This window comes from Xiphophorus hellerii, chromosome 23 (genome assembly GCF_003331165.1).
Source record: "Xiphophorus hellerii strain 12219 chromosome 23, Xiphophorus_hellerii-4.1, whole genome shotgun sequence".
NCBI lineage: Eukaryota > Metazoa > Chordata > Actinopteri > Cyprinodontiformes > Poeciliidae > Xiphophorus > Xiphophorus hellerii.
Window position 1 is genome coordinate 16,371,453 of NC_045694.1, and position 13,522 is coordinate 16,384,974.

Genomic DNA, 13,522 nt, shown 5'->3' on the forward strand with positions numbered 1-13,522 from the left:
GTCTCTCGTCTCATTCTGTCATAGTTGATCAGTTGGCTGTGTTTCATTATAGATAACCAATGTCGGTAAGTTTTATTTTACTCTGTAGTTTAATTATAGTTGTCTATGTTTTTTGTCTCCACTTGTTTGGTAATATTTGTTTGTGTTTCACTTGTTCCTCATCTTCCATTTTGTAAAAGGTCGGGCTTCCTGCGCGCGCGCTCTCTCTAATTAGTGTGCGCGGACCTCTGAGTGAAGGTGGAGGTTTTTGCCCCTCGCTGCCGCGCGTCTCAGCGGCAACTTGTTCAATGGAAACTTTGAAAAACACAGGAAATATGTGCCACTTTGCACAAATGCTTTAGAGTAAATGATGCTGCCGAACTCTCCCGATGTCTGACAGGGGGGAGGAAAGCGACGGCGGCGGGAGAGCACATCTGTCGGAGTCTCCCTCGCCGCCTCTCTCTGTCAGTCTTCCCCGAGGATCTCCTTCCACTTCGCGGCCCTTGGACTTCTTCTCCTCAGCCTCTCCACTGCTTGGGGAATCGGACCCGCCTTTTCTCACCTCCTCAGAGTGTCTGAACCCGTCTCCAGGGACCCGGGAACTCGGGGGCTCCCCACATTTCACCCCGCCAAAGTTCCGCCAGCGTGCCGTGGACTCCGGGTGTACCTCTCGCTCGCGGCCGGATGTTCGGATAGATGTCGGACATGAACAGCACGATGACCCGCTTCCCATATGGAGGGGACGCGGCGCGGAGAGCACTGAGCGCCTTCAGCACCGTGGACAGAGGCTGTACAGGGCTCCGGAGCTCTCGGAGTACGGGAACCACTTCTCTGCTGAGCACATAGAGACCGAGTTCAGCTCAGACAGCCGGCAATCGTGAGTCCTGACAGTTTTATTTCTCAGTTTTAATGTAGTATTTTCGAGGCCTTGCGTAGAGCATGCATTTATGAACTTTGCGGATATTGGACAATTGCAATTTCAAGGCAAACTGCATTATGGGAATTTAATCACCGACGTCAAATCCCTCTTGTCAACAGGTACAGGTCAGGTTTGGTGAGTTTAGGATCTCCGCTGACCCAGTTGCATGAAGCATGTGAGAAGAAATGCTTTAAACACACTTCTACCTTTTAATGTGTCTCACATCAAGTGGGAAAAAGGAGGCTTTTTTTCTGTAGAAGCATCAACCTGGTTGACTAGCAATAGTTTGAGATAAATACTGTAATTGTCAGCCTCTTTTTGCGTCTCTTGGCTCTTTTAGACTCAGTTTATTAACTGTGTTTCGCCTATGTTATACCTGAAGAGACTACAATGCAATGCAGTCAGATACTTTTTTTTTTAACCAGTGACTATTATTACTGTCCTGCAATCAAACCAAGAGTTTCTACTTTTGCAACCCATTTTCACTGCTTAACTATGAGATAAAGGCTCAATATTTTCAGCTTCCAGCCACTGCTCCAGTGTGGAAGTGCTCCACAGAGATCTAGGAACATGCACAATGGCACGTAATGAAAATTTAGCAGCTTATATCCATGACTATCAGAAGTTGGCAATGGCAGGCCTCTATATTGGCTCTTTGATCCTCCCTGGTCTGCCTCTTTGATACTCCAGTGTTCAGCTTTAAAGGTCTATCATGTGGAAAGAAGCACGTTGACTTTTACTAATGCCTGTCACCAGAATGTGAGTGTTGTCCAAAATGCAAGCAAGAGAGGGTGGACTGCATGTTTTTGTCAGCATTACAATATAGTGAAAAATGCCTTAGAAAGTCTGTATTTAGGTGCATATTTAAATTAGACAAATTGATAGCTGTGCTTAATCGCTATGCTGATCTGAGCTGAAAAATTAATTTTCACACTTTTTCAGTGGTCTCCTTGCATTTGACTTGAAACCAAATTCATCTCTTCTCTTTTGCATGTCTTGTTAAACTGTAAATGATCTGGTATAAATGATTGCATGCACTGATAATAAATGACCCAGCGCTCACACCTTAGAGAGATCAGCTTTGAAAAGAAGCACATTATGAGTAATTAAGATCAGATTGTAGAGTTTTGTTCGGTAGATATAATTAAACAGGTTAAAAAAGGTGTAGTGGAAGTGATGCCTGAATAAGAATATTAAGGCAAAAGATAGTCAATAGAGATTTTTCCTTTATATTGAGACATAAAACACAATAGGATTCCTTTAACCTCAACAGATTGCTTCAGTTTAATTATACTTTTTTATATAATTTCTGAATCATAAACTTAAGTTCTTTTGAAATGGCCCCTGTTTCCTGAGTGATGGGCATTGGTTTTCTAATGTCTGTCCCTCTTGGCAATGTGTTTAGTCTAGCAATCTGCTGAAGGCCTCTGCTACATTTTGAACTAAATAACTATTATATGACATATTATAGTAATGTCTGATGTCCATTTTATTACTTGTGGTGACAGGGCAAGTAGGCTTAGTTGCTCACTGGTTTTGTGTTTTGGATTAAACTTTGACATGGACTCACATGTCATTGGTTTTCATCTAAAGTTTTAGGGGCCTAATTTATAGAAGTAATGAAGACCAAATGCTGTTTTTAAATTATGCATAAATGTTGCTTTTTAGAGGGAGAATCATCCTCAGAACAATGTTCTGTCGATTTAAGAGTCATCATTTATCTTCAGCAGAGGAGTGAAATGAAAAGAATGGATGTTTTCAGTGCAGGACTCAATAGATTGGAGTTTTTCTTCAATTTGTCAAGTGTTGCATTTATTTTCAATATATATAGAAAATTTCCTCTGCATTTCCATACAGCCTGTCTGTGATTTTGGACAAACTGTCAGAAACAGTCATTTAGCATGATCACCAAATCCTACCTGAAGGAAATGGGATTATATGAGTATCATTAAAATTTGCTTTATTAACAATCAGGCAAATATAGGAAATTTAAATGAACCTGATTGGTAAATGCATTTTCATTACTCAACCTATAAAGTAATTTGCTTAATGATTTGAAAATTCCCTCAGCTAAGTAAGTAATGGCATAGGTAATTCTCTAATATTATGGTTTATAAGTCTCCTGTATCTCGTTTGTCAAAGTTTCACATTATATGTAAGGCTGAACAGTATATTGTGCATTGTTATCACATACAATAACAGTATATGCAATATTCAGACTGCAAAGGTCTGTTTAGAGTGCAGTAATTGTTGAATAATATATCCAAATTATCCAAATCCCCCCAGGATAAATTAAGCCAAATGATTCACTTATATTTGTACATTTTGTACAAAATTGAATAAACCTTTAAAAGTTGCTTTAAGCCAGTAGTCTAGATCAACCTCTGGTTGATCTAGACAGGTTATCTGGTTTGTTTGGTTCAATATGATCCTCTTTCACATAAACTCACTTGTTTTAATCTGGTGTACAAGAATAATCATAGAATGGTGCATGAATGTTATGCATCTTGTCAACAGTTAGGCATAAAATACATTTTAGAATAATTTGATAATGTATGGTATTATGTGCTTTATTATAAAAATCACTTGGGGCTCCTGCTTCTGTGCCAGATAATCTGCCCACTTTTTTTCCAGAATGATAAAAATGATCCAATTTTAGATGCATCCTCGTGCAAAGTGTGCATGTAATCATACCATATCATAAGTAAGTAATGTAAGCAATCTTTTTCCTCTACGGAAATTTGTTTTTTGTCCCCAAAGCACACAGACAGTATCTCTCTATTGTGTGAGCTTCCTCTTGTCCACATTGCTGTAATTCAACTCTGCAATGATGCAAAAACATTCTATTTCTAGACCAAATCACAAGCAATCAAAGATGGATGGAGAAAGAAATTAAAAGAGATGGGAAAAGGCAATTTATTACTTGATTATAAGGTTATCCAAATGGGCTGGAAGGCAGACTGTTCTTCTGTTTATCAGGAATCTTCTAAATGCTTTGAAATGCAGGACGTTTTGGTGATGTTGTTAAGCTGCTAACATAAACTATAGAGTGTAACTCAAAAGCCATACACAAATGCTGATTGCCAAAGGGCTAATAATTTACATTACATGTTGCAGATAATGTATGCTATGTTGACATTATGCATGGATAGTCTGACACCTTAAATGTATGAGGAATGAAGAAGAAAAATGTCCTTCTTACAGTGATTGGCGTCCTGAGATGTTGATGGTATAAATGAAAAATTAAAACATTGCTGACCTTTAATATGGTTTAATCACACACATTTGAGAACACGCCTACACACCCTCTCTAAACTGTGTGCATGGGATTTGGCATAGGGAGCTGTCTTCATTTTCTCAGCTCCACATCCACAAAAACCCCCAGGTGAATACATCTAGCATGAACGGGTTTCCATTTTCGCCTTCTGCTTTCTGCTCACTGCACACACACCCCCACACGCACACACACACACGCAACGAGAGTCAAAAGGGAATTACAACTAACTGAAATTACAAGCCTGTAATTTAGCAGCAACACTTGTTTTCAAACTGGACCTTTAAGAAGTTGTGTAAATATTAATGTCAATAATATTGGAATTATGTCACAAGCTTTTGTGGGAAATAATAAACTTTAAAAGTGTAGCTTTATAATCATTCATGTTCATAAGTTCTGTGGGTTATTTTGCTTTTACTATCTAATTGTTTTGATTTTTTTCTGTTAATGACTGAATGACAAAGCAAGACATTGTAGGAAAGAAGTTTTTTTTCACTCTTTGATGATGGTTAAATCCCAGTTCAGCGAGCAGTGTGTTTGAAATATCACTGGATCACATATTTATTTTGTCATGCCAAAACATATTGAGCAACAAATATTGTTCTTGTTCTTAACTGGGGGCTTCGACCTTTTTAGATTTGGTAACAGATTGTTGCTTTAGTCGGGATTGGGCTTTTCTCTGAGATCTGGATAGAAGTCTGTGTTAAACACGGTCATCATCATAATCCACACAAAAAAAGAAATTACTCAATTTTGTGTTGATGTACCACAGTTCAACGTAACTGATTATACTTCTCTGACTCTTACAGCTAAATCACAAAATTGTCTGATATGTTAAACACATCTTCTCCTCCTTCATTACATGTCCTTCTAAGTATTGCTTTTACTGACTTCTGTTTTCTGTCTTTTTCTTGCTCCCAGAGTGGAAGCCATGCATCGCCGGCACACCACACTTAGGGAAAAGGGGCGTCGCCAGGCTGTGCGGGGTCCTGCCTACATGTTTAATGAGCGTGGCTCTGCTCTCACTGCAGAAGAGGAACGTTTTCTGGATGCTGCAGAGTATGGCAACATTCCTGTGGTGCGCAAAATGCTAGAAGAGTCCAAAACACTGAACTTTAACTCTGTGGACTATATGGGCCAGAATGCTCTACAGCTGGCAGTGGGCAATGAACACCTGGAAGTGACGGAGCTGCTGCTGAAAAAAGATGGCCTGGCTCGGATTGGGGACGGCCTGCTTTTGGCCATCTCCAAAGGCTATGTCAGAATAGTCGAGGCCATTCTCGGTCATCCTGCTTTTGGTGGAGGTCTCCGTCTGGCTTTGAGCCCTCTGGAGCAAGAGATGAGAGATGATGACTTTTATGCATACGACGAGGATGGAACGCGTTTTTCCCATGACATCACACCCATCATTCTGGCAGCTCATTGCCAGGAGTATGAGATTGTTCACATCCTTTTGACGAAGGGGGCCCGCATAGAAAGGCCCCACGACTACTTTTGTAAATGCTCAGAATGTGTGGAGAAGCAGAAGAAGGACTCCTTCAGTCACTCACGCTCAAGGATGAATGCGTACAAGGGCCTGGCCAGTGCAGCCTACCTGTCGCTCAGCAGTGAGGACCCTGTGCTCACAGCCCTTGAGCTCAGCAACGAACTGGCAAGGCTTGCCAACATTGAAACAGAGTTTAAGGTGAGGCGGCTAATGTGTTTATATCCTTCCTTATTTTAACTACTTTGCAAAGATATGAAGCTTCTCTTTAGAACATACAGTACCTAAAACTTTTGCACATTTTTCAAGTTACACCCACATCATGGAATTATTTGAAAAGGATTTTATGTAATCACAGAGCAGATAGTTGTGATGTGAAAAGGAAATAAATTTTCATTTTGTGTTGTATTCAGCTCCCCGATGCACCGTTGTAGATGCACTGTTCTCTCTCTGTTGTCTTTTACACTATAATGCAAAATCCTACCACGTATTTTTGTCTAGTTTTTAATGCAAATTCCTTAGTACATTTGAAATAGGACAAAACTAACTCATAAGTAACCTTTCAAGCATGTATTAGAGCAGGGGTGCCCAAAGTGGTCCTGGAGGGCCGGCATCCTGCACGTTTTAGTTCTCTCCCTGTTAGTACCAACAACCTTTTCAGCATGTCAGTGTTCTTCTTAGGCCTTCTATCGACTCATCATTTGATCCAGGTGCGTTAAACCAGGGAGAGAACTAAAACATGCAGGATGCCGGCCCTCGAGGACCAACTTTGGGCAACCCTGAATTAGAGCTTGTTTTAAGTCAATAATTTCTTAATATGGATAAAACGTGTAAGATCCACAGGCAGATTGTTTCACTTACAAGGCATTGTCCATATTTTAAGTGAAATAATTTGTCAGTGGAACTATTCAATATTAAGGAATTATTTGCCTAAAACAAGCTCCTATATCTTGCTGAAAAATTACTTGTAAGTTAGCTTTGTCTTTTTTCACGTGTACTAAGATATTTGCACTAAACACTACACAAAAATACTCAGTACGATTGCGTTTTCTTGCATTGTAGGGTTTGACTTCCTACTTAGCCAAAATAGCATCTGATTTTTAAAAAATTCTTTCTATCCATTTTTCTTTACAATATCAAAGTAAAATACATTTGAAATAGGACAAAGTTTGTGAACATCACTTTTCAAGTATTTCCACAGATTAACAATTAGATTTAGGTCTAGGCCTTTCTAACACATGAATATTCTTTGATTTTAACCACCCCACTGTAGCTGCATGATTAAGGTTATTGTCCCACTGGCAAGCCTCTATAAAGTTTAATTTTGTTCTCATCTGATCAGAGCATCTTCTTTAACCTGTTTGCTGTGTCCCTTATCTGGCTTATTTCAAACTGCAGATTGACATTTGTACCTCATCCTTGTAGAAATTGACACTGACACATACTCCCTTATCAGACTTGTGGATCTCATGTAGGAGAATGTGCCAGATCTCATTTTGCTGTAAAAATGAGCTGAATGCAAATGCATGGCCCACTTGACAGAATTTTGAGGTCTTTCTAAACAGATTTTAATTTTAAAAGGATATTCAGAGTGCTTTGCTTATTGTAGGTTATGTGCATAAAGCAGCTTTCAAGTCACATTCAACCAGACTGACCAACAGCTTCACTACTTTGGGCCGTCAGAACTGCTTACACTCACAGTCGCATACAAACAGACTTGCATAACACGCCTAAGCAATAGCCAAAAATTGACTTCATCCATCTCCTCATCAGAATTTTTAACCATTTTTATGGAAGTAACACATTTTTAAAAATCTTTCATAACTTTATCTTTTTGCTTTATGTCATTTTTTTTGTTTTTTTTAATGAGTTCTTATTTTGGCGGTGCAGGGTGGCTCAGTGGGAGCTCTCAATTTCACTGCACCTCCGGGTATAATAAAGATTATTCTATTCTTTTATTGCTTTTATAAATTTTGTAATACTCATACTGGCAAACACTCAATAAAATACTTGAATTTCATAATTGCATAAATGAAATAGGGAAAGCACTAGAAATCAGAATGGCATGTTTCTCTGTATTTTTATAGCATTATATACTGTACATAAATTACAGTTTTAGTTGAGGAGCAATATAGTGCTGAAGCAAAGATTTCTACACCACACTCAGTCTGTCATTCAACCTTCTCCTGCAATCATCAGTCTCTCATCTTTAATAGATTTTTAAGGCCTTTCTTTATTTGTAGAACTACTTATTTCCAATTCAGTATCTTTTCTCAGGTGAAACAAAACTTGTAAATTGTACCTTAACTCTTTGTAAAATTTTAAACATTAAAAATTGTCTCGATGTGTGCGTTATATTTTTGCAGTCATTGCTTGTGTGTTAGAGCCAAACTGCTCAAGTTTTTGAAAATGTTTCAATAGCATCTCAAAAATATATAGAATTTTAAAGAAAAGGAAATAAATTCTATAACCCTTTTCTGCTTTCATCTCTCCGGGAGAAAGCTCATCGGTTTGAGCTGGGAGCAGAACATGTAAGCTATAAAGCAGCTGGGCCCATTTTAAGCCAGAGCTTGAGTTACAGAGGTGCCTGAATCCATCCTGAGCCCTGATACTTTGACACATATTTTTACCTGACCCAGATAAGCAAGCATTGACATAAAAGCCACCTGGCAAATGAAATATACTCCTGGATAAAAGCTAGGATATAAACTTTCTAAAAAGATACCTTCTAGATAATTACATGTAACCATTATGATGATTGCAATTGTTTTGTTATTCTACTACGATGACTTTGAGAAAGGCAAAAACAGAAATTCACATCAGTCAAAATGCTATTTTGTGCGTTTTACATAAGCAATGAGTGAAATCATTGCTTATGTAAGCCTCCTTTCTATAAGGTTTACCATTCCTAAAATTGTTATTACAGACATAATTCTTGTCAATAAATGTATTATTTTCCAAGACTATATCACAGTCACAATTTCAAGACACTGATAAGTTGCAAAAAGGTGGACTTGATTGATTGGCCTCAGTCCACAAATTGGTTTTAGTAAACATGAACAGCAATCATCTAAATTACATATAATTAGACCAATATTAAGACTCATGCAATTAAAAGCACTCTTTGTGTTGCACCCATATCTTAGGTAAAATCAATACACAAATATGGGTTATGCTCATTCAATCAGATTGGATTTTAACTGTCTATTATTATGATTTTTTTTCAATCTCTACTTCTGTGAAGTTTAGTTCACCTATTTCTTTTTTTCCCTGAAGTCTATTAATTTATGGCTGTGCCTGCCTGTCAGTTCTCACCACTTTCTGACCACATTTGTGTTTGATATGCTGCCTTTCTGCTTGTCATTCTGTTTCCCATCTCCCAACAAATTAATGAGAGGGGCTCACCTGAGGGACCAGGGTTGTGTTAGGACTTATCTGTCTCATTACCATCTCATTACCATCCCCATGTCTTCCCTCTTTATTTATCTCCCTGTCTCCCTTCACATTATCTCCTCATTGCTTTAAAGCATCAAATAATGTCTACTCGGTTTGCTAATAGCATTAGTCAATCAACTTTACATGGGCAAATTACACATGACAAATAAACATTCATAAATAGTCTAATGAGAAACAGATTAAACTAAATGTGCATCTTTTAATGGGACTGCTGACAGAGAAATGTTTATGTCATCCTAAGTCCCCCTTTAAACCAGATTAATATCAGTCTATAAAAATGCAAATTTTTGCAACCTAAACTATCCACTTCCTGTAAAAGTTGAAACACTCACAATTTAATTATTATGTTTCTGGAATCAAAAGAGGTTGCAGGGCAAAGCTTCTCTCTGACATTGTGACAAATATAAACATATTCAATCCCCTCACAGATTTAAAGTTGAAAGTAATGTTTAAGTCTGATGATCATGTTTCTTTCCTGGAAGTAACACTTACATTTTTGAGTGTCCCACTCCGAGCCAAAGTGATGATTTGAATCCAACTGAGAATCTGAGATGGGAGCTAAAGATTAGAATAATGAAAAGGAGGCCTCCCAACCTGAAAGACATGGAACACACTGCGAAAATATGAATCACCAAATATACCAGTAGAAACATGAAAAAACATGGTCAGCTATTATAAGAAGTATTTCATTGCTTCAATTCCAATAAAACCTTTGTTGAGAAGGGTATACCTCAGCAGGCCCATGTGATTTTCATTAAAACATCAATAAAAACAAAGAAATATACAGAAAGGTTTTTAGATATTTTTGAGAGATCTACATATTTTCCTGAAAAAAAAACAAACAATCTCCTTGGTTAAATGAAAGTTATAAACCAAATCAGCCAGTATTATGAATGATTTTGTGCATTATGCTTAGAATTGCAGCAGGGGGAAGTGACACATTTCTTTGGCCTCTTAATATCCTGAATAAAGCAGTATCTTATTTTTTTACCTGTAACAAAGTATCTCTAAAAATCTGTTCTTATGTTATGTATTAGAATGAAAATAGAGGTAAAGTTTTTGTTTTACCTGTTTCCTTGAAACAAGTATGTTTGTTTGAAGTTTTTTGGCCATTTCTTTTATGGAGCGCCTTATGTTCTTTCAAATAAGTCTCAACTTATCAACCTCTCCATTTTCTGATTGTAAATGTTGTTTTTTGTGTTTGTGTGTTTTTTTTATTGGCCGGTCATTGTAAAATACGTTGAATCTGCTGGACAATGCTTTGTTGAGGTTTAGGGACTAAAGTTTCTTCTTTTTTGAGAATTTAGTATTTCTCTTGGTCATCAAATTGGCTAAGAGTTTTAGGCAAAAATAGGAAATATAACAAAAGCTACTTATAGTAAACTGAACATCCTTCCATTGTCTGTTGCTTTTTCTTAAAGGGTCGCTGTGGGCCTTGTGGCTGTCCCCAGCAGTCTTTGGGCGATAGGCAGATTAAACAAACACATGGGGGGAAATTTAGAATAATGAAATAAAATAACAGTCATGTTTTTGGACTGTGGGAGGAAGCCAGAGTACTCAGAGAGAACATATATGAGGAAAGCATTTGAACTCCATACAGGAAGATGTGAGGCCTGGATTCAAACCCAGGGCATCTGGTTGCATGGCAACAACTGCTACATCATTCAGCTTTAAACTGAACTGGTTCTCTGAAAATAACTAAGAAAAAATATAAATTTTGGTTGTTAGCCTTATGCTAATGTTTAGTTTTATATTAAAAATGTGATCGGAAATTATCTAAATAAATAAAATAAGTCCCTAAAATGACCAGAAAAAGATATACTCTTTCCATGTTGGCAGCTGGTAATTGCACATCTAAAAAAGATCTGGTACCAGGTGCTCCAAATCTCTTTGGGTGCAGCAATCAAGCTATGCCATCAGCTCCCATGTCATCTCAGAGCCACACAGATGCATAATCATAATCACGGCATACACATAACCAGCACAGCTGTCATATCTGAGATTTGAAGGACAGCTTGTGAACAGCAGCCTTTTTTGATTTGAGAATCCTCCAAATTTACATCATCACAACCCAACAATATACATTTCCTTTTGTTTATTTCTTGGGTGGGTGAAACTTTGCTTAAGTTTGAGAAATCAGAGCTTTTCTCTAGTTCATAAGTACAGAAAGCATTTACTGGCTTATTTCTAAGCAGACATGTTGACTTGAAACAAATTTGTAATAATTAGCAAGCTTGTAACTGTTTTAATTCATGTGTGAATGGTTGTTGTCAGTTGAATCTGTTAAAAAATATAAAAGAACTTAATTTTAAATGAAAGTCCGGTACCTATTCTTTGAAGAGGAAATTTCTTTTACGTCAGATGTCTGATTTGCAACACAAAGTAAATGGCCAGTCTTTCACTAATTTGTGAGAGCAGAACTGGACTTTAGCATTGTGGGGTTTGCTGTAATGACTGTCTCCTTACTCTGGTGGTTCAGCCTTTGGGTAGGAGCATGTTATTAGTATCTTGTAGAAAATAAACCTAATTTTAGTTACTGTATCCTCTGAGGTTTGTCTTCAAAAAGTCTAAAACTCAGATATTTTTATAGATTTGATCCATTGTGTGCTTTGCAGATTTCAACATGTCTGAGCTTCAAGAAATAACAAGCCTCTGTATACCTCGCAACAGTCTTCTCTGATCACTGGAAGCTCTGAGTTAATATCCTAAACATTGGGATAATATAGAATAAATGTGTGTAAAAAAATCTCAGTAATGTGTGTATCTAAAAAGAACACAACTGCGAGAGAAATTACCAACTCTATTTCCTCTGGCAAAATATCTGACGTCAAAAAATGCAGAATTTTTTTGTTCTTAAGTTGCACATTAAATGAAGATGTGAGTACAGCTACCGGCACCAGAACCTGCCATAGTGACTTGACATTTATCATCAAACATCTTACTTTTCAAGACAGGCTATCAATTTTGCATGTCAGCCTCCGGACAAAGGCACCCACATTTTTAAGAAAGCGCAGTGTGGAGGAAGTTATTTCATTTACGCAGTTCTGATTTTCTGTTTTAATTAATTTAGCTCATTTTAATGTTAAAAGAGCCAGGATGAAACACAAAGCTAATTATTGAATGAGTTTAATTCTCAGTAAAATTTGATTTTTGTTGTTCATATCCAGTTTTGTCTTGTTTATCTCTCTTGGGTTCCTCCCCATTTTGGCTGATTCACACCACATCATTCAATTTTAATCTCATGAATCTTTTGTAATCTCATATCCTGTTAAAAAAAGACATGCGTCTGACATTGATATTGGATTTTTATACGCGTATCATCTGTTAGACTAGATTTTCCCACCTTGCCGTGTAAATGTTGTTGCTTATCAATATATTGTTAGTACATGTAGCACCCTACTGTATTGTCTTGAGATTAAAATGGATTTATTTCAGCAAGCTGTCTGAAAGAAACACAGACCAAACAGATGTTACTAACAGATAGTGTAAATTATTTTCCTTTAATTGACAGACAGTGATGAGTCATCTAACCAGCGTTATCAAACGCACTTCTCTCTAGTTTTATTAATGAATCCAAGGAAATTGCACACTGCTCCAGGAGCTAACATCACTGTTTTATATTCAGCACAAATGATACAAGTTATGCTTGGAAGAACACAATCATCACAGGGGTCACACACTGAAGGAATGCAAATGAAGTTCATGATCAGTAGGTGAGCACCATACAGTTTAGATTTTTAAAAACCTGGCTGCAGAAAAAATCTAGCGAAATCAAATTTCACACACTTTTTGACCTTTCCATAGAATATGTATTTTTTTTAAACTTTTACTAAAATTTCATGAATCATTTGTTCTTGTAAAGCTTTGCAGGAAGTTCAACAGCATACAAATGTTCAATCTGACCTTTGTACTTTCTTTGTCCTGTCTTTGACCCTGTTGAGGTAATAGATAGATGAAAGGAGGGACAAATGGAAAGACAGAGATAGACGGTCATATCCAATAAATTTGAATATCACTGAAAAGCTCATTTATTTCTGCACTAAGGGAAACACACTATATAGATTAATTACACACAGAATTATGTTTTCAATCCTTAATTTCTGTTAATGATTTATGAAATGTAGCTCTTCATATTACGATGTTGGCTGAGATTTTAAGTCTTTTTTTTATTTTTCTTTCTAATGTGCCATTTATAAACCCAAATATAAAACATCAAACAGTGCTGTTTTTAAGTTATTTGGGAATTTTTCTTTCTAAATCAGACTTTTGCTGAGGAAGACACGGTTAGTCTTTTTTTTCCTTTTCTGACAAAGGTAATCTTGAATGATTCATAAGAAGAGGTCAAGAAATGGCAGGTGAACTCTTCAAATTATTTAACACATGAGTCATATTATAATTGCAAATAGCGGGG

General features: G+C 37.1%; 1 protein-coding gene across 2 annotated transcripts in view; it reads left to right on the forward strand.

The window, feature by feature from the left end:
- The first annotated feature begins 237 nt into the window (after positions 1 to 237).
- trpc7b (transient receptor potential cation channel, subfamily C, member 7b) overlaps positions 238 to 13,522 on the forward strand; it is a 59,351-nt gene continuing 46,066 nt past the window's right edge. For both annotated transcript variants that reach the window (XM_032555751.1, XM_032555752.1), the window contains exons 1-2: positions 238 to 856; positions 5,094 to 5,856. In XM_032555751.1, the coding sequence (XP_032411642.1) occupies positions 369 to 856; positions 5,094 to 5,856 (1,251 nt within the window). In that variant the 5' untranslated portion in view covers positions 238 to 368. The remainder of the gene's footprint in view (positions 857 to 5,093; positions 5,857 to 13,522) is intronic.